This window comes from Nanorana parkeri, unplaced genomic scaffold, assembly GCF_000935625.1.
Source record: "Nanorana parkeri isolate BGI_ZX_2015 unplaced genomic scaffold, ASM93562v1 scaffold1101, whole genome shotgun sequence".
Taxonomy (NCBI): Eukaryota; Metazoa; Chordata; class Amphibia; order Anura; family Dicroglossidae; genus Nanorana; species Nanorana parkeri.
This window is the reverse complement of record NW_017307369.1, coordinates 93,193-117,083: the sequence shown is the minus strand read 5'-3', so window position 1 is coordinate 117,083 and position 23,891 is coordinate 93,193. Positions and strand designations below refer to the sequence as shown.

The following is a 23,891-nucleotide window of genomic DNA, read 5'->3' as shown; positions in this document are numbered from 1 at the left end:
CATCTAAAATTCTTTCAGCACTGTGTTTGTGCATGTATATGTCTGTATATGTGTGTATATACAGTATATCTAGACACAGTGTATAGATAGATTTAACTTTAGAATGGACACCTGCTGCAAGGGTCTGAGAGATCAATGTTCAGGACAGTCTGGCACAATTTGCAATGGCGGGTGCTGTGGAGCAGAGCATTCCAGCACTCAGCACCCACTATCACACTGTCCTGGATGCTGCAGGACCTAAATACCAGGAATGTCCAACTGAATCTTGGAATCTATGATATATGTGGGTTTTGTCTCATTGTGGTGATTGTTGAGCTGCATTCTTATACTTACTGTAGTATTAAACTGTCATTTCTTTCAATAATGAATCCAGATCAAACAAATATACGTTGTCCAGCAAAGTATTTCCTAAACTTTTTGCCCATGCACTTACAGCAACGGCTAAGTTTTCGTTTTGTCTAGGGGCTAAAGAAAAAATGATACTCACCCGAACTGCGACCCGGGATCGCTCTTAGACCACTTCCTTCAGCCCCTCTCCCCCTCCGCTCCAGCGGTCCAAGGTCCGGTGAGCCATCACGTCTTATACAGTGTATAGGACATGAGGACGGCGAGGGATATTACAGCGCTGGGGCGGAAGAAGAGACAGGTTGGAGAGAGTAGTCTAAGAGCAAGTAACGAGGTTTGGGCGAGTATAACTTTTTTAGCTCCCTATACAAAACGAGCACTTAACCCTTCCAGTGTGGGTGTAGCCCCACTTCAAGGGTTAAGATTTGATTTAAGCAATTTTATTTTTAGTTTATTAGCTTAAGCGAGTTTGAGCTATAACAATACCATAACCCAGTATTTCAACAGGAGGGCATCCAGCTGTATAGAAATCCTGCTGCTGCTCAATGTGTGCATTCTGGCCTTTGTGTCTGATTCACCATACACAACTAAAGCATCTCTCTGAAGAAACCTTTTTTTTTTACACTCCTGAGCAAGATTTACTGATACATCCAGTTTGGATGTTGCAATCACAGAGCCTCCACCTCACTGCATATTACAAACTTTATAATGTTGGGGGGTTTTACGTCATTTTCAGGCCTAAAATGTGGAATATAACATGGGTGCAAAAATGGAAAAAAGGGCCTCAGTCATGAAGGGGTTAAAGAGGACCTTTTACCCATATCTTCAAAATAACAATAAAGACACCTTTAGGAATGTTTAGTAATGGCAATCTGAAAATGCATACTTCTAGATAATTGCCGGCTTTTATTCTTTGCATTCCTTAATTTTCTGTTCCTCCCCATTCTTCTCACAGTGGCCATTTTTACTAAGGGCAGATGAATATACCTCCCTTTACTTCCTAGAACTCTGGCACATGTGACCATGCATGTCATTTCAGGGTAGGAAAATGCCTTTCCCTGAGATCTCATGAGATTTCCCAGCATTGCTCTGCTGATGTAACCTTCCCAGGATGCAACGCTTGGGCACATTACATCACTTTTGCCAAAGAGAACCAGGAAGTAGAAAACAAGAAATTGTAAATAAAATGAAAATATGTTTAACTAATGAATGTAAGATGATTGCATATCAGCATGCAGAGCTGTATGCTGATGTAATTTTTAGCCAAAAGTGGTAAAGGTCCACTTTAAGATTGTGCACATCGTCTTCTTCACACTGGACCCATCTGTCAGTACTATGTGTACTCTATGTGTACTCTGTTCATTTAAATGGAAAGAAGTCTTGGAATGTGCTGGCAGAAGTAAGAGCAGCTAAGGAAGGTGATTTAATGATGAGCTGAAATATAAGAGCTCAAATAATGGTGTACAGGTAATTTTAAATGTACACATTTGAATACTGCTAACTTTTTCATAGCAGTTCAGCTTGTACTGATTCGTTGTCAGCTTGTTAAGCAAGTCCATGCAAAGAACAGCGGGGTGTGGAAGTAATCCATAGTAAGCAATCAGAAATCCTCTCTTAACGGATCCAATTACAGCATCAGAAATCTGGGTTTTATGGGCCACTACAATAAGCTCATCTTACACGGCCATGTTGAATTGGTTCAGTTTGTCTAGGAAGTTTCTCATTTATCCAGGTCATAGTGTAGCTAGTTGATTCTTCAGTTATGATAAGTGTCAGGAACCTACCCCAAGATGTACAGGTAATTTGGTCACATTAAAGTGGGAGTAAAATAAAACCATTCAAAAATGACCGACTTGCAGGCTTTCTATGACAGACGAGACTGTGTAATTCTTTTCTGCCATAAAAGCTTCTTGGTTCCTGTCAGCAGTTTTGTTGCTTCCTGTACACTGAGCCACGCATGCACAGCTCGGTGCACAGGCTTGCCATGCCAAGATGAAGTGACTCATGACGTACATGCGCAGGAGTTAGGTCATCGGGTCAAGTGGCCCGATGACTCGAAACCCAGAAGAAGACAAGGACGTAGATGGAAGTGCTGGCAAGGGAGGAGCATAGCGCTGGAAGAGATTGCTTTGGACAGGTAAGTCTGCCATAATGTGCTTATATGCTGTACATACTAGCACATTATGGCTAAAAGCTCCTGAGTTTTTTCTTTCTGTTTTTATTTCCTATGCGCACTTTACTCCCATCATCACGGAGTGTGTAAAGGCAGGATGAGAGGTGTGAAACCTGCTGTTCTAAGTACACAATTTGATCCCTTGGTGTCAGGAACAGGTGTTCACCCTCGAGTCACATAATCAAATCCTTCAGTTGTGCTTAAAGTATAAGTCAAACCGTAAATGTTTTCTCTTGTTTAGAATAGAGTGATGAACGCTTCGATTTCCTGCTGGGTTTTTACTACACTCAGGGGCTCTATTGAAAATATTTACCCTCCTATCCAGCTGACAGTGGTTTCAGCAGACAGGAAGTGAAGGAAAAGCTGCAACAGGGACATAGGCAGCAATATAATGCTGACAGGGGTTGTACCTTTCCCATACTGTACTAAAGAAAAACCTTTTCATTTTTGCTGTGTTGCTTTTGGAGGGTTACCCTTACTTCTTGTCTGGTAAAGCATTGTCAGCAGGGTAGCGATGGTAAATCTCCCTAATAAACCCTGGATAGCAGTTAAAACCTGACCAGAGGTTAGAATAACATTTTTGGCTGGACTTACAGTTTGAACAGGCACTGAAACCAGTGCAATTCATGTCTGATATAGTGCTTTGTAGTCCTGATCTCTGCTGTGTTCATCACATCTTACTTCACCTCTATTTTCCACATTCACCAACATATGTCAGTTTTAGAGATCTGCATTGATACACATTCTCAACTCATTCACTACCCAGGTCTTCTTTTATACGGTAGTTAGCAAGGATTATTATCCTTTTGCAGCAAAGGAGTTAGATAATCTGTTATATTGCATGGTATTGTGCCAGTAGTCATTTAGATGCATCTGACACTCTGCCAGTCAATTCATCACCTGATCTGCAGGGGTATATTCACCCCTGGATCGATGAGTCAGTTCTAATTAGGCTTGAAGGTAATTAAGTTCATTGCAAGCTCATTAGACATTATGTTTTGCATCTAGGCATTGCTCCAAATATGATGCTGGCAAAAGTTTGCAGCGACAAAAATAAACCCAACGGTCAGTACGTAATTCCTCATGACAGGCAAGCGGTGATGGACTTCATCAAGGATTTGCCAATCAGGAAGGTAAGACTTTTTTTTTCATTCCTTAGTAAAATCTGTATTTGCTGTTTTTTCTCAAAGAAAGATTATTACCCTAATAAAGGAAACGTATACAGTACCGGTAGTTTTGAATTTACTAAGCACTGTAATTGTTTTATTGATTTTAAGTTTTCATTTATTAAGAGATTTTTGAAACAAACTATTGGTTAGATCAGCCTTTCTCAACCTTTTTTTAGTTGTGGCACTCTTTAAAAGTACACAAAATCTCAAGGCACCCCAGTCTAAAATGTACTGGATTTCAAGAGGGATCCCGACGCAAAAACACAGGTGTTCTCCCTTACATTAAAATCCCCCCTTCACATCAGAGTCCCAACTCTCACACTAGGAGCTTCCTTCTTTCACATCAGAGCCCTCGAGAGTCCTACCATCACTGCAGAAGTCACAGCTGGGGCAGCATGGCAGAGAGCAGGAGGCAGGAGCTGGACGGAGGTAAACTTCTCTCATTCGTTCCTATGGTGCTGCCAGCTGGCCTGCCTGCCTTTTAGAAAGGAATGCTGCTGTGTGAAAATTTCAAGATACCTCAGAGGAAGCTAGAAAGCACCCTAGGGTGTCACGGCACCCTGGTTAAGAAAGGCTGGGTTAGATCCACCTATCATGCTCAATAACCAATAACTAGACTTTGGAGGGTTAGGCTAACCTTCAGCTATCTGAAGGAAGTTCATTAGTTTCGTATGCAATCTCCCAGAGTTTCGGGACTCCTAGTTTTCTCCAAGTTGCATGAAAAGGTATATGCAGTCACCTGAAAATGCCTGATTCACAGTATTCTTGCGGACTACTTGCCACTGCTTCTGTTTCTTTTGCAGGTATTGTCAAAAGTCAGCTTCCAGTTATTTGGTATTCTGATGGCACTATCTTGAGCACAGTTTGCAATGAGTATTTATCTTCCGGCATTGTTTTATAGCCCCCACCCCACCCCTCTATTATCTTCTTGCGTCCCCATGATATCCCCCCTCCGCTTTCATTATTTTCTGGTTCCTTGTGCAGTTCCCTTCCCTTACTCCTCCTTTCCCTTTGCAATGTGGCCTTTCCCCTTTGCTGTCAGTCAGGCCAGAGGATTGACTTTGACAGGCGATCACAGTTAAGCTAAGCAACCTTCTCCCTTAAGGCTGAACCCCAGGCAACAGCTAAGTACACATTTGAAGTGCATACATGGGAACAAGGGATTTATGTTCCTATGCAGCCAGTTTTGTGATCCAGGAATCCCTTTCAGACAGCTCAGCCACATCCTTCATTTCCACTGTAGCAGCACAGTTTAACCTGGTGGTCAAAACACATCCACAGGCTGCTCCCTGGACAGGGAAAGAGGGAAAGGACAGCAACACACTGATGAAATCTTTTCTGCAGATTGTGATGGGCTTCTATTGCTGACCTTCCCTTAACTAATCTGAGTACCGCAGTAGTGGCTATAACTGATATTCAGACAAATGCAGTTTTTTACACTAATTGCATGTTTTTTTCAGAAATAATATATTAATAGTGCTTTAATACCTGCCTGGTGTACATCTTTATGCACAGTGGCAATACTTACTGGACAACATTAGCGAATATTGAAATAATTTTACTTTTATTTTCTAGAACTGCCTTTTAATTCTCACATTTATTTATACAGATCCCTGCGTACGATCTAAAAGGCTAACAGTATTGGAGGAAAATGATAAAGCGGGGTTATATCCACAAGTGGGGCATTTGAGAGCTCTAGTGCTGTCTGCCTTGTGATGGTGGATTCAGTTTTATGTTGTGATTTTTCTGTATACCTCTGAGAAATTCCTTTGTTAACTGAAGGCTACAGGGTCTTGCAGTTGTTGCTATTTACTTTAATGTAAAAAGACAAAAAAAAAATTATATTAGGGAATTCAAGTCTGCATTCAAGGCTCCCAAACTTTCGCTTGTCTGCCATTGCTTTAAAGCGAACCTGATCTGGCCTAAAATATTTCTTAATTTAGGCATACGTGTTACAATGTGATTTTATAATCTCTGTGCCATTTTTTTTTTAACAAAACTTTTTAATCTGGAAGTCTGGAAGAATGTTAATGTGTATCCTATTAGGCAGACTCTTACATATGGTAATTGGACGATAAAAAGAGATTGTAGTCATATTATAGGATGTATAGTTATTGCAGCACATTGTGATGCCTGCAAGTGCTCATGTTAAGGTGGTCATTTACACTACAGTCTGATTATACCATCTCCTTTAGTTGAGAAATGATCACCAGCACTCAGCAGTTCACTTTGAGTTTCTCATCTATCAGGCATCATTATTTGTTATGCCTTATATTTGAGCTGATTAGACGGATTAAGAAATGACAGGTTATTTACCATTTATTATACATTACTCCCTGGCAGACCATCACGTTTCTGCACTCTTCATAGAACAACATCTTAATAAATCCCAGATCATTTATCCCTGATAACAATGCACAGTGTATTTGTACAAATCTTTTCTTGGACGATATCATGCTCATTGGCAGTTACTGCTTCTTACATCCTGTGTAAAGCTGCCAGTTGTCTGTAATGTATTATTGACAGATGTGCTTTCCTCCAGGTTCCAGGGATTGGGAAAGTAACGGAGAAGATGTTGCAGGCTCTGGGAATAACAGATTGCACTGACCTCTACCAGCAGAGGGCTCTCCTGTCACTGCTCTTCTCCGACGTCTCCTGGCATAACTTCCTACATATTTCTCTGGGCCTCGGCTCAACACGCATAGAGAAGTAAGAAAAAACGTGCATTCATGTGCTTTCACAAGACTTTTTTTCTGTCCTTCATCTGAGTCCAACTAAAACTAGAAGTGTCATCTTAACACTCCCGTTAAAACTACACAAACATATTAAAAAGTGAGCAAGAAAATATAATTGACAGTAAAAACATCAGTGTGTGTAAATGCTTTTGGTGTGTTTTTAAGGGTTTGGTTGTCTGCAAAAAAAATCTGTCAGATCAGCTGGAATTTTTTTTTTACTGGCTACATATTAACCCTCAGGCCTCATTTACGCAGGGTGTGTTGCCCCATACAGCATAAAGGGGTGTTTTTTCATGCAGCAGGTAGAAGCGTGCAGGCAGCTAATATAAGTCTATGGAGACGCAGGAGTTGTGCAGCCACACACAGATGGTGCATGAGCCTGGATCCATCATGTCTTCATCCGAGGCTTTTCACCGTCTGTGTGCGGCTGTCAAAACCCAGAGCTGGGGGAAGCAGCATGTGAGGGCGCACAGTTCCTGCGTCTCCATAGACTTAAATCAGCTGCTTGCACACTTCTTCCTGCCACTCCGGGCACATCAAAAACTGCCCTTCGCACTGTACGGGGCAACACACCCCTTGTGGATGAGGCCTAACTGGATGACATTTGGATTGCTAAAGCACTGTGTATTGTTATTTATTACAGGCATTTATATAGCACCGGAAATATACGCAGGGCTTTACATACTAGTAATTAGATATGAAATAACTCTATTGACCTCCAGAAAAAGTACTGGAGGGCATGCAGTCAGGTATCTGGGCTTGTTACCCCACCAAACATATAGCAATAATACAACCAAATAGAAAGACATTGGGTTTTGGTGTGAGTTCCCCAAGTTTGAAACACTGCTAATAACAATGTAGGGATAAACTTTTGCAATATTTTGTTAACACCCTTGATAAAAATGAATTGCGGCTAAAAACATAGTAAATTCTGTAGTAATACCATAGTAATACCTGTAGGACACTTTTGATTTACTATGTTTTTAGCTGCAATTAATTTTAACAAGTGTGTAAATAAAATATTGTAAAATGTTATCCCTACATTGTGATTAGCAGTGATTCCAACTTAAGCGACTCACACCAAACCCCACTGTCTTTTGTCTTTGGTAGTACTGGGGCTTTACATAATGTACACATCACATCAGTCCCTACCCTCAAGGAGCTTACAAAGGTCACTATCGCATATATACACACAGACAGCAAAAAAAATAAAACTTGTCAGGGCTCATTCTTTATTGCAGGGGTAGGAAAACTCCAGTCATCCAGCTGTGGTGCAACTACAAATCCCATTAGGCATTACAAGACTCTGACAGCCACAGACATGACTTCCAGAAGCAGATGCATGATAGGATTTGTAGTTTCACCACAGCTGGTGGGATGTAATTTGCCTACCCCTACTCTGCTGAATCCAAAACTAATAAAAATGTTTTTACTTTAAATACTTTTATGCACATATACTGTTGTCTTTTGTTATTGCGTGCAATGCGTTTTGTGAACGCTAATGGCTGTATTAACAAGTGATTAATTTAAATTTTCAGTTTTTAAATCACTTTAAGCCATTTAAAGTATTGCACGTGGCTGAGGACTGAGCCAAATAACAGGGTGATACATACCTACGTTCGCAGTAATATGCTTTGCATTAAGTCAGCCCGTCTACTCACAATGTAACATTCCTGCACTACTTTTGGGCTATGCAGCGCATCACAATGTCCCACGCATTCACAAATGTGCGCTGTGCCACTTGAACGCTTGTTTTTACTGTAAATGTGGATTGGCGTGCCATTATGCATTTATGGCAACATACATATACTACATCGCTATGAATGTGGCCTTTGGGTTGCGATGATGGACAAGAAACATTTCTCTTTTCTCCTAAATATTCCATTATCATCTTGTCTTTTCAGAGACGGAGAAAGGAAAAGCATGAGCACAGAACGGTATGTTTGTCTTTTAAGAATAATCACTGACGTAATTCATGTTTCTTACAGCATTTACTGCAGTATTCAGTGTTCTAGTCACTTTGGATTTGTGTTATGCCGTATTAATGGATATTTCATATATGTTTAAAGCTCATTTACTACCTGAAACACATTTGCTGTGCTTTCTCTATTATGGAAAATGTATAGAAGAGGAGAGATTATGTCACATCCCCCACCGCTCCTTCCTCCTCCAATCACAGAATGCCTTGTATTCCTAAAAAAGACATTTTGTGAATGGACCATAGTAAGGAGGGGCAGGTGTTGCGATCAGACCACTGTACTGTTCAAGACGCATCTCTCCCCTTCCTCCAGTGTGTGGAAGCTTGGCATTATGTGCAGGAGATGGTACGCTGCAAGATAAGATTTTGATACTTGGCAGCCACCCACCGCACATAACATGCAGCTTTTTAACCACTTTATGACCGGGGTGTTTAAACCCCCTTCCTGTCTAGGCCATTTTTCAGTATTCAGCGCTGCAGTACTTTGACTGATATTTATTCAGTCGTACAAAAGGAAGACATTACAGTTGCAATACAATTCAAAATAAGATGATTAGGAGGGTCCTGCCCATGAGGGCTTACAATCTAAAAGGGCAATCCGTTTCAACACAGGAGGGAACCTGTACAAAGTTAAGGCTGGCGTTCAAATTTAACACTTGCCTGTTCTGCTGCCGTGGTGTTGATCTTTACTGCCTTGAAACTTGATAAAGACTTTTCAGTATCCAGGTCACTTCTGGGGGTGTTGGATGCCTTGTTCCCTGCTGTGCTCTGTGATCCCTTCCACCAGCCTCAACATCACTATTGTCTCTTGAAGTGACATAGGGACCAGCAGATGAAACCACAGAGCTCAGAGGGGATGCAGGCATCCAACACTCCTGAAAGTGGTGTGTTTTCAGCAAGTTTAACTCTTCAAACCATTGAAGTTCAGCAGCATGCTCAACAGGACAGGTCACCATTAATTTTGCTTTGCAGGGAAGACTATTTGTTTTTTGTTTTTTTAAGTAAAAGGGCACTTGTCATGGGAGAAATATGTGGACTGCCATTGTTGATTTTATTTAGAATGTGCAAGTTGCCTGGTTTTCATGCTTATCCAGTGACTTTATTGTTTATCCGATTAACCGATTAATCGAACCTAATAATCGGCTAACTAATCGATTTTGAAAATAATCGTTAGCTGCAGCTCTAATTAAAATTATTATTAAAGACACTTACCATAAGCAAGCAGTAAGTCCGAAGATCTGAATTGCATGTTTGTTTCCAGTCACTGATCTGGAAATGATTGAAGTTATTAAACTAGCATGGTAGCCAGGCAGATAGCATTTTTAGAAAGCAATGTCAGCCACCATATCACAGGATTTAAATTTTTTTTTTTTTTAATGTACCCATTGACATCAATGAAGCCTCAAATACATGGGTATCAGAAGACCACAGCAAACACTGCTAGCTGAACTTTTTCCAAAATTACTAAAAATGGTCTGTGTTAGTTCCCCCCTCCCCAAAATTAGGCTGGTACCAGATTTTCTAGGAGTCCTCATGTTTTACGCACAATCTGTAAAATAGCCTTACATAAAACCTGTGATGTGGACCTTACTCGGCCTCCTATGTAGCATTTGATAAGCAGAGTTCATGTTTGATTTTTACCTGCGTTGCGTGGATGGCCCGTCCTTAGTTTAGTTAGTTACTCATAGGTCATCTGTGGTTACACTGGGATATAAAAGAGACTAGTAAGAAAGTTGAGCAATTGTTAGAGGCACATAATGTGTTTATAGGCAAGGCAGTATTTTCTTTACAATTTGATTAGGTAATTTGCTCTAGAGGAACAGATTTCAACCTGATTAGTGTCAGAGACCTGTGGAAAATATTCCTTACATTTTTAAGGGGTATTGAAAATTGATTTTTTTTTTTTTTAATTGGAGCCGCATGAGTTGTCAGCCCCCGACTTATTATTATGCGTCTTGGATGCTCCAACAGCAAGATCTTCAAATGTTTAATCTCGGTATTGTTGGATAATGATTTGCTTCCTGTCTACCTGGATGTTTTGGCTGTTCCAGCACTTCCTGTTTCATTTTTTATAATGAAAAAAAATAAAAAATACAGCACATTTGGCAGAAGATGTAAGAAGTGTGGGGTTGTTTCAACTCTCCAGCAGGAAATGTCAGTATTTGGTGGACTGTCCCTTTAACTGCCTCCGGGCCGGCCGTAGTAAAAAAACGGCCGGCCAGGAGCTCTCTAGATCTGAGCGGGCGTCTTTAGACGCCGGCTCAGACACGCCCCCTTGCGCGTGCCGCCGGGCGCGCGCGAGCGGGAAATGGCCGCAATTTAAAAACGGGCAGCGATGCCCGTTAATATACATGCGATCCGCCGGCTGTAAAGTGCGCCCCCCCCCCTCCTGCTGTCCCCCCCACCATTGTCCCGCTGATTAACTGCATTATAAACATGCGGTATATTGTTATATTGTGTATATATCAGGTTTTAGGCTTTTTGCAACTATGTGCCACAAGTACAGAATTGGAATTAACTCCATATAAATTTTAGGACCTTCAATGAGATCAGCTCAGCAGAAGAACAGTATGAATTGTGTCGGGAACTCTGCAAGGACCTAGCAGAAGATCTCCATAAGGAAGGGCTAAGGGTTTGTATTGCAGCCATTTACTTGGATTTCTACTAACCATAAATGATGGGTGCACTGTAAGTTGGGTTGCTGTATAGAGGTCCCTGTTTGCTTGTGTATAGGTAATCTTGTATGAATCAAGATGGTTTTACTTGTGTGAATGTCTGTTATAGAAAATGGTGCATTTCATTAAGATTTGGAGCGGCAGTAATACAGAATGGCACCTCTTCTTAAAGTGGACCTTTACCCCCTTTGACTAAAAAGCACACAGCTCTACATACTGACTTAAAATCAACTTACATTCATACATTAAACAAACATTTTTTTTCATTTACTTACAAATAGAGCTCATCTACTTCCTGGTCCATTTTGGCACAAATTATGTACTGTGCCCAAGTATTGTATCCTGGGAAGGTTACATCAGCAGAGTATTGCTGGGAAATCTCATCTGTAATCTCACGAGATCTAAGGGAAAGGCATTTTCCTTCCTTGAGATGATGTGCATGGTCACATGTCCTGGTCACATGTGCCAGAGTTCCAGGAAGTAAATGGAGATCTAGTAACCTGCTCTTAGTAAGATGCCCACTTTCATAAGACTGGGAAAGAAAAGAAAAATAAGGTATGCGAAGAACATCTAATGCTGGTCAAAGGACCTGCCTTAGATATGATGACGTCAGCGGCCCTTAGCCTGCTCGAGCGAAGGGGAGAAGAGGCTGCAGCGACTGGTCTAGCAGTCAGACAGGACCGAGGATCAAATAAGTGTATGTTCTTCATTTTTAATCCTAGACCAAAATGAGCACTTGACCCTTGCAGTGCAGCGGTGCATCCCTAGCATCTGTCCTTCCCACTGGGCGCACGCTACTCTCCCTTGCCTGTGTCGACAGAGGCAGCGGTGATCGGAGGGGACACAGAGCCGATTCAGCAGCCAGCAGGGAGGAGAGAAGCTGTGAGGAGGCTGAGCGGGGTGGTGCAGGGAGGAGACAGCTGTCAGGAGGCCAAGCAGTGCAGAGGAGATCTCAGCCTCCTGTGACAGGTGAAGCAGTCAGGATGGTGAGCAGATCACAAGCACACTGATACATTTTTGTTTATTGTCATGTGACAGTTTTTCTAAAACAATATCAACTAATGATTTCAGGACAGTGGTGGAGCGCCAGAGCCCGGTCCCAGCTGTAACCGCTGCAACCCTGGTAGTTCTCATGAAAATGCCAAGTATCGGCATTGGTACTCGAAAAGTATCGATGCATCCCTAGTTAGAACCACTGTTACATTTTTCTTGTTGGCTGTATCCCTATTGGAGAAATTCACGCAAAAGAGACCAAGACTGAAAAGGGAAATCTAAAATGTCACAGTTGTCAATGGTTGTCAATGGAAAAGGAGGTGAGGGGAATTTGCCCTGTTTCAGTGACAGCCAAAGTTAGGAATCCTTCTCATGTTGATGAAATGTCCTGGTTCCCATTGTGGTTCTGGGACAGGGGGTATGGAAAGATCTCACCAGTGGGGGCGCAAACTGTAGAAGATCCAACCTCTGCCCGATCTATTGAAAAATAGAAAAAAGGTTCTACTTTATCCTACCCAAGTTAACAGAATTCAGCAATTCACATTTAGTCAAGGAAGTCTTTAAAGCTTTATAGTGCAAATATAAACATTACTTATGCAAGGCCGGGAAAGGTGGACCTGTCAGCGTCGGGATGTGAAACTAGGTTTTTAAATGTTTTTGAAGGACCAATATGCAAGTACAAGAGAATTGCATATAAGTCTGCGGCATCATTTCTACAACCAGGTTGATATTAAAGGACATGGTTACAAGGAATGGGTTTGGACCCAAATACATCGGCTTCTTGCTTGCGATTGTGGTAATATAACAGATGAAGACAGTGACATTGTACAAAAGCTTTAGGAACAAAATGACTCTTGTAACAAGGTTTCTACAGAATCTCTAGCAACATGTCCAAGATACCCACTTAACAGATAAGGACATAGGAACTAATTTACTTGGTAATGTTTTTGTTCTGTATTATATTTAAGGCGTGTAAGTCTCCTGCCCCTGCTGCAAAGTAAGAAGAATGACAATACTTCTTAGAGTTCTGTCTCCTGTTAACTCTTTGGAATATAAACTTTACTAGACCGGTGACAACAATCTTAAGCTTTACAGCTGAACTCTGGGCACAGAAAATTGGTCATTAGCCACAAATAATATAAATCCACTTTGCACCAATTGCCTCTGCAAAACCCAGATAATACTTTAAATAGCAGTAACCCCGTCACTGTGCTGTACATAGGTTGTGGGAGGGACCCAGCAGGCTCCCCCCACTACAGGCTGCCTGCAGGAAAGTACAGGAGGGGCGGAGACGAGACCAGTCACCCTGCACAAGGAGTGAGAACAGCAGTGACTGGTCTTTTATTACAGGAAATGCCTGCACAGAGGCAAAGTACAGCAGTTGTTTGATGGATGGCCACACAGATTTAGGAGAAATACACAAATAACATCAAGATTCAAAGAATGCATATGGCTCATGTATATAGATATTACTTGTTAAGCCCGAATTTAAACTTTAAAGCAGAACTCTGGACCAGTCAGATCTTAACCCCTGCAGTGCTTGATTTGTCTAGGCAGCTACAAAAAAAGTTATACTCACCCAAACTGCAATCCTGGCTGGCTCCTACACCGCCTGTCTCCTCTCGTAGGGGGAGGGCGGCTGTGGTAGCCCCACTGCAAGGGTTGAGATTTGATTTGCCCGGAGTTATGCTTTTACCTCCATAACCTACACCCAAAAATACATTAATAATTTAGTAACTTAAAAACATATAATATACAGTATATCTGGAGCTGATTTTTATAGTAAAATACATACATAATAGTATTTATTACTTTGTATGCATATTAGGGCTGATAAGTGAAGACATTGAAATCTGCATTAAAAATCCTATTTACTGCTATATGGGAATGAACTATAACAAACAATTCACATCTTTATTTTATTTCATTTTTAAAGAAAGAATTCATGAAAGACTGGTTGTTGTCATTTTTTTCCAGTTACAATGGTTATTTTTCAGTTTTACAACCAGGAATCCAAATGTATATATTTTTTTGTCTGTGAATTTCCTGCTATGGCTACATTTGTTCAAAGTTATTTCCTGCACTGAGTCTTGGGGATCGCCAGCTGATGTTTTCTAACCATTTATTAAGCGTTTGGCGGTGTATTGTGGCAGGTCCTCGGAGTAGCTTGAGTTCAGACAGTGGGTGCGACTCGCAGTTCCCATTATAAGTGTAGCTCACTAACCTGCATGTGAACTTGGCTCAGGCTGCCAAAACCAACACGCTGGAGACTTTCCAGCATTCAGTTCTGACTGCTGCTTCCTTTGTTATAGGGCAGAACTGTCACTCTAAAGCTGAAAAATGTGAAGTTTGAGGTAAAGACAAGAGCGTCCACTGTATCCCACACAGTCTCTACAGAAGAAGAAATCTTCTGCCTTGCCAAGGAAATTCTGAAAGCTGAGATTGAGGCAGCTTCACCGGAACCGCTGCGTCTTAGGTTGATGGGTAAAGTCCAATCGTTTTTGTTTTGTTGTTGGAAATTTCAGATGTTATGTACCAAAGTCCTTCAAAAAATTGTATTTATTTAGTTTAAACTTGAGAATCACTATTTTTTATGTACTTTAAAGTCTATTTCCACTTTTGCAGCCAAATTAGGATAACAGCTGCTATAGATTTGTTACATTTTGTGCCCATTCACATTGCAAAATGTAAAAAAAAAAAAAAAAAAATTGCTGCTAACATTTTAAGTGTTCTTGCTTAAAAATCCTACCTAGCTCTCCCCCCCATGTAATCTTAAGGAGGGGGCTGTGTGAGGTTATGTTTACTCGAATTAACCCTGTCTGTACTGTGCTGGCAGGTTTCATTATCCGTTGTAAACTAGATATGAACACTGTCCTAACAAAGGGTTAAAGACTTACAGGATTATTCACAAAAGGGTGAAGAGTTTGGAGAAGGCAGGAGAAGTGAAAAATCTAGGACAACATAGCCGATTTGGAAAAATTCTCCAATTCAGCTCATTTTTCAGTTCAGCTATGTTATCCTAGATTGTTCCCTTCTCCGGCCTTCTCCAAGCTCTTCACCCTTTAGTGAATAACCCTGTTAGAAGCATTGTATGTTAATGAGAAGCTCCGTCTGACACTATAGTTTTACTCTCAAACTGCTCAGAGTAGCCTGTAATTTGCACAAAGGCCTTCACCAAAGAAATAGCTAAAAGGTAAGAAATATTTTTTAAATCTTATTGTTCATTATACTGTGTGAATGGGAACACACAACAAACTAATAATTGGGGGTTTCTCAAATTTGACTGCAAAAGTGGAACTACACTTTAAGACTCCTGAAAATAAGGAATTTAAATCAATTACTTTTTGATTGTTGCATAAATTGCAGACACAATTAGTGTGTAAGCAACCTAAAAAATACATGGATTTTAAGATGCATTTATTTGAACTTGTAGATAGACCATATTTGTTCAATATGTACAGTATGTGGGCACTACTTACTGCTCCCATTCACAAAGCAAGTCTGTCTTTCCGCTGACTGACATATTAGCTAATCTGTCCTGCCTTTAGGGGCTAATCTTCAAATGTCTACACTCGGGGCAGTATACATCAGCCATTACAATGTCTCTACCTAACTGCCTAACAACAGTATAGATAGCCAAACAAGCAGCGCATTGTTTTCATTCTGTCAGTTGAATCATATACTTGCATTGTGAGAAGAAGCAGTAAAGCACAACCACTGTGTAGTGCTAAAAATCAGAAGCATAGCGAGCATTTGTAAAAGGCCAATATGGCTGCCCGATGCACATATAAAATTACATAACAAATTATTCATACAAACACAATCTCAATAACTGATTTTATTGTTAAAATGTTTCAGTCATTTCTTTCTTCAAATCCATTTTAGACAAACTTTCAACTAGAAGTATTAACATTTTTCAGACTATCCTGTCTATGGGTTTTATTTATTAAAATAATTATTAGTTTTATACTCCACAGTTGTTGCTAAATGTTGTTTCTGGAAGATATTAAACTCTGAGAGTAGTTTGAATAGATTGTGTTTGAATATATAGAAAGTGCATCTAAACACAAAAAGAAAAAACAAATATTTTTTCATCTTACCAGTTTTTAAAGTGATATTAAATCTTCCTTTTTTTAAAATATTTGCTATAAGGAGGCCCACCTTTTGCCTGAGGCTGTTGTTGTTTTAAATTCCTTGTTTTTAAGTGGGTCCCCACAGCCCTCTTCCCCCCACCCCCTGCACGGGTGCCTCCATCAGCTAATGTCCATAGACATCCGTGGCAGGCCACGCCCCTCCTCTCCGCCCAACAGTTTGATTGATGGCAGAAGGAGCCTAAGGCTCCTCTGCCATCAGTATCCTCCCCGCAACCGGGAAGTTCATGGAACGGAGGATCACTTCAGGACTGGCAGCTGGGACGAGCGTTGCTGACAGGTAAGTGGGGGGGGGCCTGGGTCCCCCCCAGCCCCCCCCACACTTACTTGTCAGCGACGCTCGTCGGTCGCTGGGCGGTTTTTACCTTATTGCAGAGAATGCATTAAGGTAAAAAACGCCCAGACCTTAATACTTCTTTAAATGTAAAGGCTGCATTAGCATTCATTTTTAATTTTTTTTTCACCTGGTGATCTGGCCAGTAACATACTTCCTTTCTTAGGGTACTTCCACTCTATGGAGGAACAATGGAGCCACCTTAGGACAGCATCTTTGTCAGCCTGTGGAGAGGGAAGTGTAAGATGGACTAGCAGATTTAGACAGACTTGACTAACAAATTAAATCTGAACTCCAGCTAACAATTTTTAAGTAGTTGCAGGAACAGTTTTTTTTTCCTTTTGGGATAAAGGTTTTACATCAGTGAATGAAAGCTAACCAATTTAAGCACCCCGTTCAGTGTTCAATGGTTTGTCCAAGACCTCTATCTGCCACTTTTCCTGGATGGCTTGTCCTGTTAAAAGTAAGTTGAAAAACAACAGACTTACTGGCTGCAGCACCAGGTGATCATTTAAAAAATAATAATCCAGTAATGCAATCACCACATATAAGGATTAGAAAGATGCAATATATTATATGTTTGCTTTTGGGTTTAGATATGCTTCAAGTATGGTGTTATCTTCCAACCTCATATATTTGCTGTGCTGTTGTTTAAGTAGCTTACATCATGGCATGGTATGGCCACTATATGGAGCCGAAGAGCATAGGAAATTTGCTATGAGAACGTTTTATAAATCACCCCCTATAGTGAATCTTTTTTGGGGATAGTGTGATGAGGGGTGAAAACTTCTTTCACATATTGCTGTATGTGACTTTGCTAGGGAGATTTACTTTGGGGTTAATTTGTAAAAGTTTTTGTAAATTCATCAGCGCCATCTAGGGGTGCTAGTGCCGTGGGAAATGCAAACAGCATTTTTATATATAAACCCCTTTTTGTCTGGTGAACCCAATGTCATTGGGACCTAAATTCCAAAACGTATGAATTGTCACCAGAAAAAGAATATTGGATTTTTTTTTCGATAGGGCCATTTCTTCCCATGCCAGTCAAAGAGGGGGTTTTGTTTGCTTTGAAGAGATTTCCTTTGACTTCCTGCTATGTCTACAGGACAGGAAGTGAAAGGTAATTCCTCCCCACCCCATGGGGCACAGATGGAAAAGAACACAACCTTCCAGGGATTTTAGCCATTCTGTAATCTATTCAAAATGAAAACCTTTTTAGCTTAAAGGGTATTTAAACCCCCGCAGATTTTTGCATATATCTACTGCTAGCAAGCTGTAGATATATGCAAAAACACTAAAAAAAAAAAAAGTTACCAAATAGGTTTAAACTTACCTGTGTCTCAGCTGCGCGCTCCCGTCTGAAGATCTGAAAAATCTCGGGTGGCCGCAAAGGATCATGGGATGGGTGCATGCGCAGTACAGATCTTTGTCCGGGAGACGAGGAGAGACGCAAGGTAAGTCAATGCAGGCAGCCCAGCAGCGTGCGCCCGCAGAGACTCCGTGGGACACAGACAACACAGCAGTCAGCGCTGGATCAGAGACCAGCGCTGGAGGGACTGCTAAAAACGACAGCAAAGAAGAAGATGAACGCATCATTTAAGGTAAGTGCATACAGCAGCATTGGGGGAGGGAGAACATTTTTTTTTACTTTAATGTCACTTTAATAGACCATTTACATTGTTTTTATATAGTCAAGTTTTTTATGTATATACAAGATTTATGAGTTAGAAGAATTGCAGCCTTTAATTATCTTTTATTTTTAATTTTTGAAGGTGTAAGAGTGTCAGGATTCACATCAGAAGAAGACCGTAAACACCAGAAAAGCATTACCAGTTTTTTGTGCGCTAATAAACCATCAAACAAAATTTGTTCAGAAGCCACAGAGAGAACAGTCCAAGAAAGACCAGCCACGTGTCCTCAGAGAGAGAGCTTCTTCAATCAGAAGCGGGCAGCCAGGCAGCAGGAATTGCTGCAAAGTTCCTCCGAAACAGCTACTACTAGCAAAGACCAAAATGTGATCTTTGCTTTATGTGAAGAACCCAAGGCTGAAGCAGACGATGTCAAAGAAAATCCAGATTTCACATGTCCGATCTGCCTTCTAAAGCAAGGAGACTGGGACCTGGAAGGGTTTAATAAGCATATCGACAAATGTTTAAGCAAATCACCTTCCTCTGGGGTCTCTGAAATGCCAAACAAAGGAAAACATCAAAGAAAGCTGACTGCAATTAACAAAGGCAATGGGAATGATATCGATGCAAACAATCTTAAAAACAAAATGGTGACAATAGCACCATGTGATGATTTGTATGACTTTGTTATTGATAAGTATACACTGGGGGCAATACAGAATAATCAAACCTTGCAGAGGAATCTTATTGAGTGCAATAGTGAAATTATAAGTGAGGACACCTCTAATAATATGGTGTTGGAAAAGCAAGCAGTTCTCAAAGATGCTGACAAGCATATAATGTCAACACCACCCGGTTCATCAGTGTGTATGGAAGAGTCCACACTGATCTGCCCAGTGTGCAATACACAGCAAGATACTACAGACCTTGCAGCGTTTAACAGACATGTGGACATATGTCTGAACAAAGGAATTCTAGAAGAGTTGAAGGATGAGAAAGTCATCACGGACAGAAACCAGGCACTTGGCGATCAGAATGGTAAGTACTTCATAAAATGTAAAGTGTATGTCAGGACAAAATAATAAGTATGCAGTACATCTCGCCAACATATGCACATTCCCCATGTTTTACTGTGTGATGGCTTACATACCATTGTTTATTGTTAGGGTTTACATACACTTTAAGTGAAAGCCCTAAGTTTAAGAAATAGACACCTTCATATGTACAGTGTGTGTGTGTGTGTGTGTGTATATGTGTATATATATATATATATAATATATACACACACACACACACACACACAGAGAGAGACGATAACACTACAGTTTTGCCCTTTCACCCTCTCACAGAGATTAGAATGAACAGGGTCAGTACTGGGAGGGACATGAAAGTGATGTGCAGGCTGCCCAACATGTGCACATCTGCCAGCAACCTGACACATATTAGCCTTCTGATTCACTGATGGGAGCACTGTGGCAGGCTTGGGATGTGATGGTTGTGCATGCTGCGCACATAGGGGAGCAAGCTGGGTTGTGCTGAGTCTATTGGGATGATAAAGACATGTTTAATGCTTCCTGGTCAGTGGGAAACGGGAATGACATCCCAAAAGGATCCAAACTCACTAAATAATTGAAGAAGAAGGAAGAGTGACTGATCAGGGTCCACCAGATAGACCGGGGTGTCAGCATATCAGCATAAAACAAGATATTTTTAAAGAAGTTGACATAGACACACTTGACTAGAGTCGTTAGGGGCTTCATGGCCAGAGGAGAGGGGACAGGGGCCTTATTCTTATTCCCTGTTAAATTTTGAAGGGCTCAGATGTTGACCCTAATCCTGCCCATAGGCTTAGTATAAAAAATACTAGTTCAATGGATAAATCCACAGTGAAAACCAAAGTGCTAGGGCACCTGGATCCAGTAGGGCCATTCCACAATGTCAAAAGCTTTATGGGTCTCAAGAGACGACTACACTACGTCTCGCATTAGTGTGCAGAAATTGGAGGTTAGAAAATAGTTCTGCGTATATTTATTCTAGTGGATTGTCCTGGGATGAAACCTACCTGATCACTGCCCAACAGGGTTTCAGTGTAGTTATTCAGACAGGTAGCTAGGACCTTGGCCATTATCCTTGGCGTTAATCAGTGATATGCGGCTATATGAGTCGAACCTCAGGGGGTCTTTGCTTTTAAGATTAAAATGAACGCTGCCTCCTACTTTAAAGGTAGCAATTCAGTTCGCTCATATAAATCATTTATGGTGTGGTGCAAAAGGAAGAGTACCATATGGTAGGAAACCTATCTAGACCGAGAGTCTTTCTATGTGGGATTCGGGGCGGAGCGGCATCAATTTCCTCTTGGCCATTGAAGGATTCTCTCTTTTGGGAATGCAGAGTTGGCAGTTAAACTTTTTCAGATCCTGAAATAATTTGTCATCTTTGTAGTGGCGGAATATATAGAGTGGTATAAAAAGCAGTGAAGGTATCCAGGGTTTGAGTGTACAGGTCTGTTGTTCCCCACAATGGTCAAATACTCCAACAATCTACCAGCCTTATTACTAGGTTTAAAATCTTTTGCCTAGTGTATAGCATTTTCTTTTGGGTTTGCCAAAGTAAGAGGAGTTCAAACTCCCTCTTTTTCTCAAGCCAGACTTAATTATGGTCTAATAATAATAAGTGGGGCGAGCAGAAATGTTCTGCGTCACTTATGGTTTTTTCGATGACTTTCTTTAGGGTAGTAGTATTGTGACAGAAATTACCTACACACAGACATGAAGACTTTAAATGCTTCCTATTTACGGGTCCATTTATACCACTAGGTAACTTCTCTAAACCCCCCATATACCAACCCAATAGGTTACTTCTTTTGGTTTGCTAGCTTTCTCTGGATGTGCAATATGATCTCCTTTTACGAAGAGGCATGCTAAGAGAAAGACTGCATATGTTGTTTTGGCAGACAGCTGGAGCCTGCCAAATAGGCTTTTGTGTCACAGGTTTTTGCTCATAAAGAAAATCTGCATTAGTACAGGCCATGGATCTTTATTTGATTTGTTTGAATAAAATTTCAGCAAATATTGCCTTTCTAATGGCTTCATTATTTAATAAATGCTGTTGGCTCACTCAGAGTTTCAAGTGGTTATTATGAGATAAAGAGAATGATTCCCGTACATGATTGTTCATTTCAGAAGAAGTCTGAATTTGATGGATTTATTATCAGATTGATGCACCAATGGGTCTTAAAGAGGCAGTAAAGATACTGTGCAGAAGCATGTATAGCATGCACATGTGTGTGCATGTATGTATGTTTGTATGTGTGTGTTTGGTGTGTGTGTGTGTGTGTATATATATATATATACACACACACACACACACACACACACACACACACACACACACACACACACACACACACACACACACACACACACAGAAATCCGAAGTAGGTATAGAGGCACTCATCGGCCTTGCTGAGGAGATAAGTCAAAGCATCAGCATTTTATTGTCGACATTTTGATAGAGTTCAGTCTGTCTTTATCAAGGACTGAGCTCCATCGAAACATTGATAATCAAATGCTGATACTTTCTTGCATCTACTCTGCAAGACCTGTGAGTGCCTCTGCACCTACTTTGGATATATGTGGATGAGCACCCAAGAATTTAGGCAAATAGTGTGTGGTGGCTCCCCCTGGGCCTGTGTATATATACATTTTTTTATTTCATCCAGCTGGTGAAGCTTCAGCCAACTTTTCACATGGCTTCCTGAAAGAAAGCCTGCTGTTCACATAGCTCAAGATCAAAGGTATACAGATAGCTGAATGAGTCAAAGCAGTGACTCCTCTTCTCCCTCCCTCCTGCTTTATCCAGAGGGCTTCTGTAGGAAGTTCCAATAAAAGACAGCGAGGAGAATTTACCAAAGCTGGAGCAGACAAAATCTGGAGCAGCTGTGCATAACAAACAATCGGCTTCTCTCTTTCATTATCAAATCTTAACTGAACAAACTGAAGAGAGAAGCTAATTGGTTGCCATGGACAACTGCTCCAGATTTTGTCTATTCCAGTTTTGATAGATTCCCCTTAGAATGTATAAAAGGGAAAACCATTCAGCTTTTACTACATCATTTATTTTAGACCCAATAAAGTCAACACCGGCTCTCTGTGCTTCTCTTTAGCCCTGATGTAAGCAGTGAACTGACTCTTGAGAAGAGTTTTGCAAATATCAAAATGATATGGGGAAAATCTGTCACATTTTTACTTGCTCGTCCTTCCATATTTTGATTTCTGTATTCATTTGTATCTGGTAACATATGTTACATAACTACAATACAAATAAACACATACTCAGGAAGCTTAATGACTTTTGAAGATGGAGCAATTTCAGACATTACAGGTTTATTTTACATTCTGACAAAAGTGGATTTATTGGTTCCTTTTTTGATTGATAGGTAGTACAGGAAGAGGAAACACCAGCAATAAATCAGCCTTACGTTCTAAGAGGTAATTCCTTTTCTGATTGGTTTATATGTATTTCCTAAAAATGTGTGTGATGTGTGTAGAATAATAAATGCAACGTCAAAATGGTATTTCCTTGCAGTGGAGGTGCTGGCCTCAGGAGACAATCCATATTTACTCTTGCACGTGCTGTGGAAGAATGGCAGCCCCTATGCTTTGATACAGATGTTGGAATTTGTAATTCCCCAACTGCTAATGTTGGTCTTGACTTGGCTTTTCAGTGTAATGTCTCCTTGTCTGGATGTTCCTTCAGTATAAGGGCTTTCTAAAACACAATGTCACCACCTGGACACACCCTGTCAGTACTCCATTGTCTTACCGTGGAAACACTCCTCAGGGAAATACCTTGTTTGAGATGTCAGAACGTCATGGGTCAAGTGAGTTAAACCGCACCCGTCATTTGAGAAATGCAGAGCTTGTCATTGCTGGGCTCCAGTGGCAGCCTACATATTTTTCTCATGATAGGTTTTGCTTACGTAACACAGATACATTTTAATTTTTGTCATTAGTCTTTTTGCTTTGAGTGTCGCCCGTGGGTAAACGAGAAGTGTATTGAGCACATAGAAGCATGACATCCAGAATTGCAGATATATAATTTTTTCCATTTTTATATAGTTTTTGGATAAAGTAAGAGTGGGTTAGACATTGTGCCACTATTGGGGAGATTCACCCCTCAAATTGTACTGGTGACCATTGTCAGTGAGGTGAGCAAGAGGTGTGGAAAAATCTTCATATGGGGACACATATTACTGTAACAGTATCTAAGATAGAAATTCTGTTTACCTTTAAAAGAGAACTAAAGCCAAACCTTTTTTTTGCTTTAGTCCTCTTTTGGGTCACAGGAGTACTTTCACTAATGTACTCCTGCGACCCAAAGTCAGCATCTATCGGGGTACTGCCTGCTATTTGCTGACAATGCAGAGCAGCACTGCAGCCAGGAAAGATTCTGACAATATTGTCATGATCCACACCACTGCCCGATTGACTCTCTAGAGCCAGAGCCAGCTGTGCCCACCCCCTCCCCTGTCTGTCCCTCCAATGAGCAATGGAGAAACGATGAGCAAGGGGGGCAACCCCTGCGGGGATCGGTGACTGACAGTCAAAGCGTTCTACATGGACCCTCCCCAATGAAATACAGTGGTTTAAACCTTCCTCTACCAACAAAATGATTTTTTTTTTTAATTTTATATATATATATATTTAAT

The 23,891-nt window shown here is 40.8% G+C and overlaps 1 protein-coding gene across 1 annotated transcript in view; it reads left to right on the top strand.

Annotated features, from left to right (window-relative positions):
• Nucleotides 1–23,891, top strand: part of POLK (DNA polymerase kappa) — a 39,445-nt gene that overhangs the window by 14,252 nt on the left and 1,302 nt on the right. Inside the window, exons 7-13 of the mRNA XM_018567836.1 lie at nucleotides 3,527–3,651; nucleotides 6,230–6,396; nucleotides 8,327–8,359; nucleotides 10,936–11,032; nucleotides 14,381–14,552; nucleotides 18,326–19,219; nucleotides 22,620–22,671. Coding sequence (XP_018423338.1) covers nucleotides 3,527–3,651; nucleotides 6,230–6,396; nucleotides 8,327–8,359; nucleotides 10,936–11,032; nucleotides 14,381–14,552; nucleotides 18,326–19,219; nucleotides 22,620–22,671 — 1,540 coding nt within the window. The remainder of the gene's footprint in view (nucleotides 1–3,526; nucleotides 3,652–6,229; nucleotides 6,397–8,326; nucleotides 8,360–10,935; nucleotides 11,033–14,380; nucleotides 14,553–18,325; nucleotides 19,220–22,619; nucleotides 22,672–23,891) is intronic.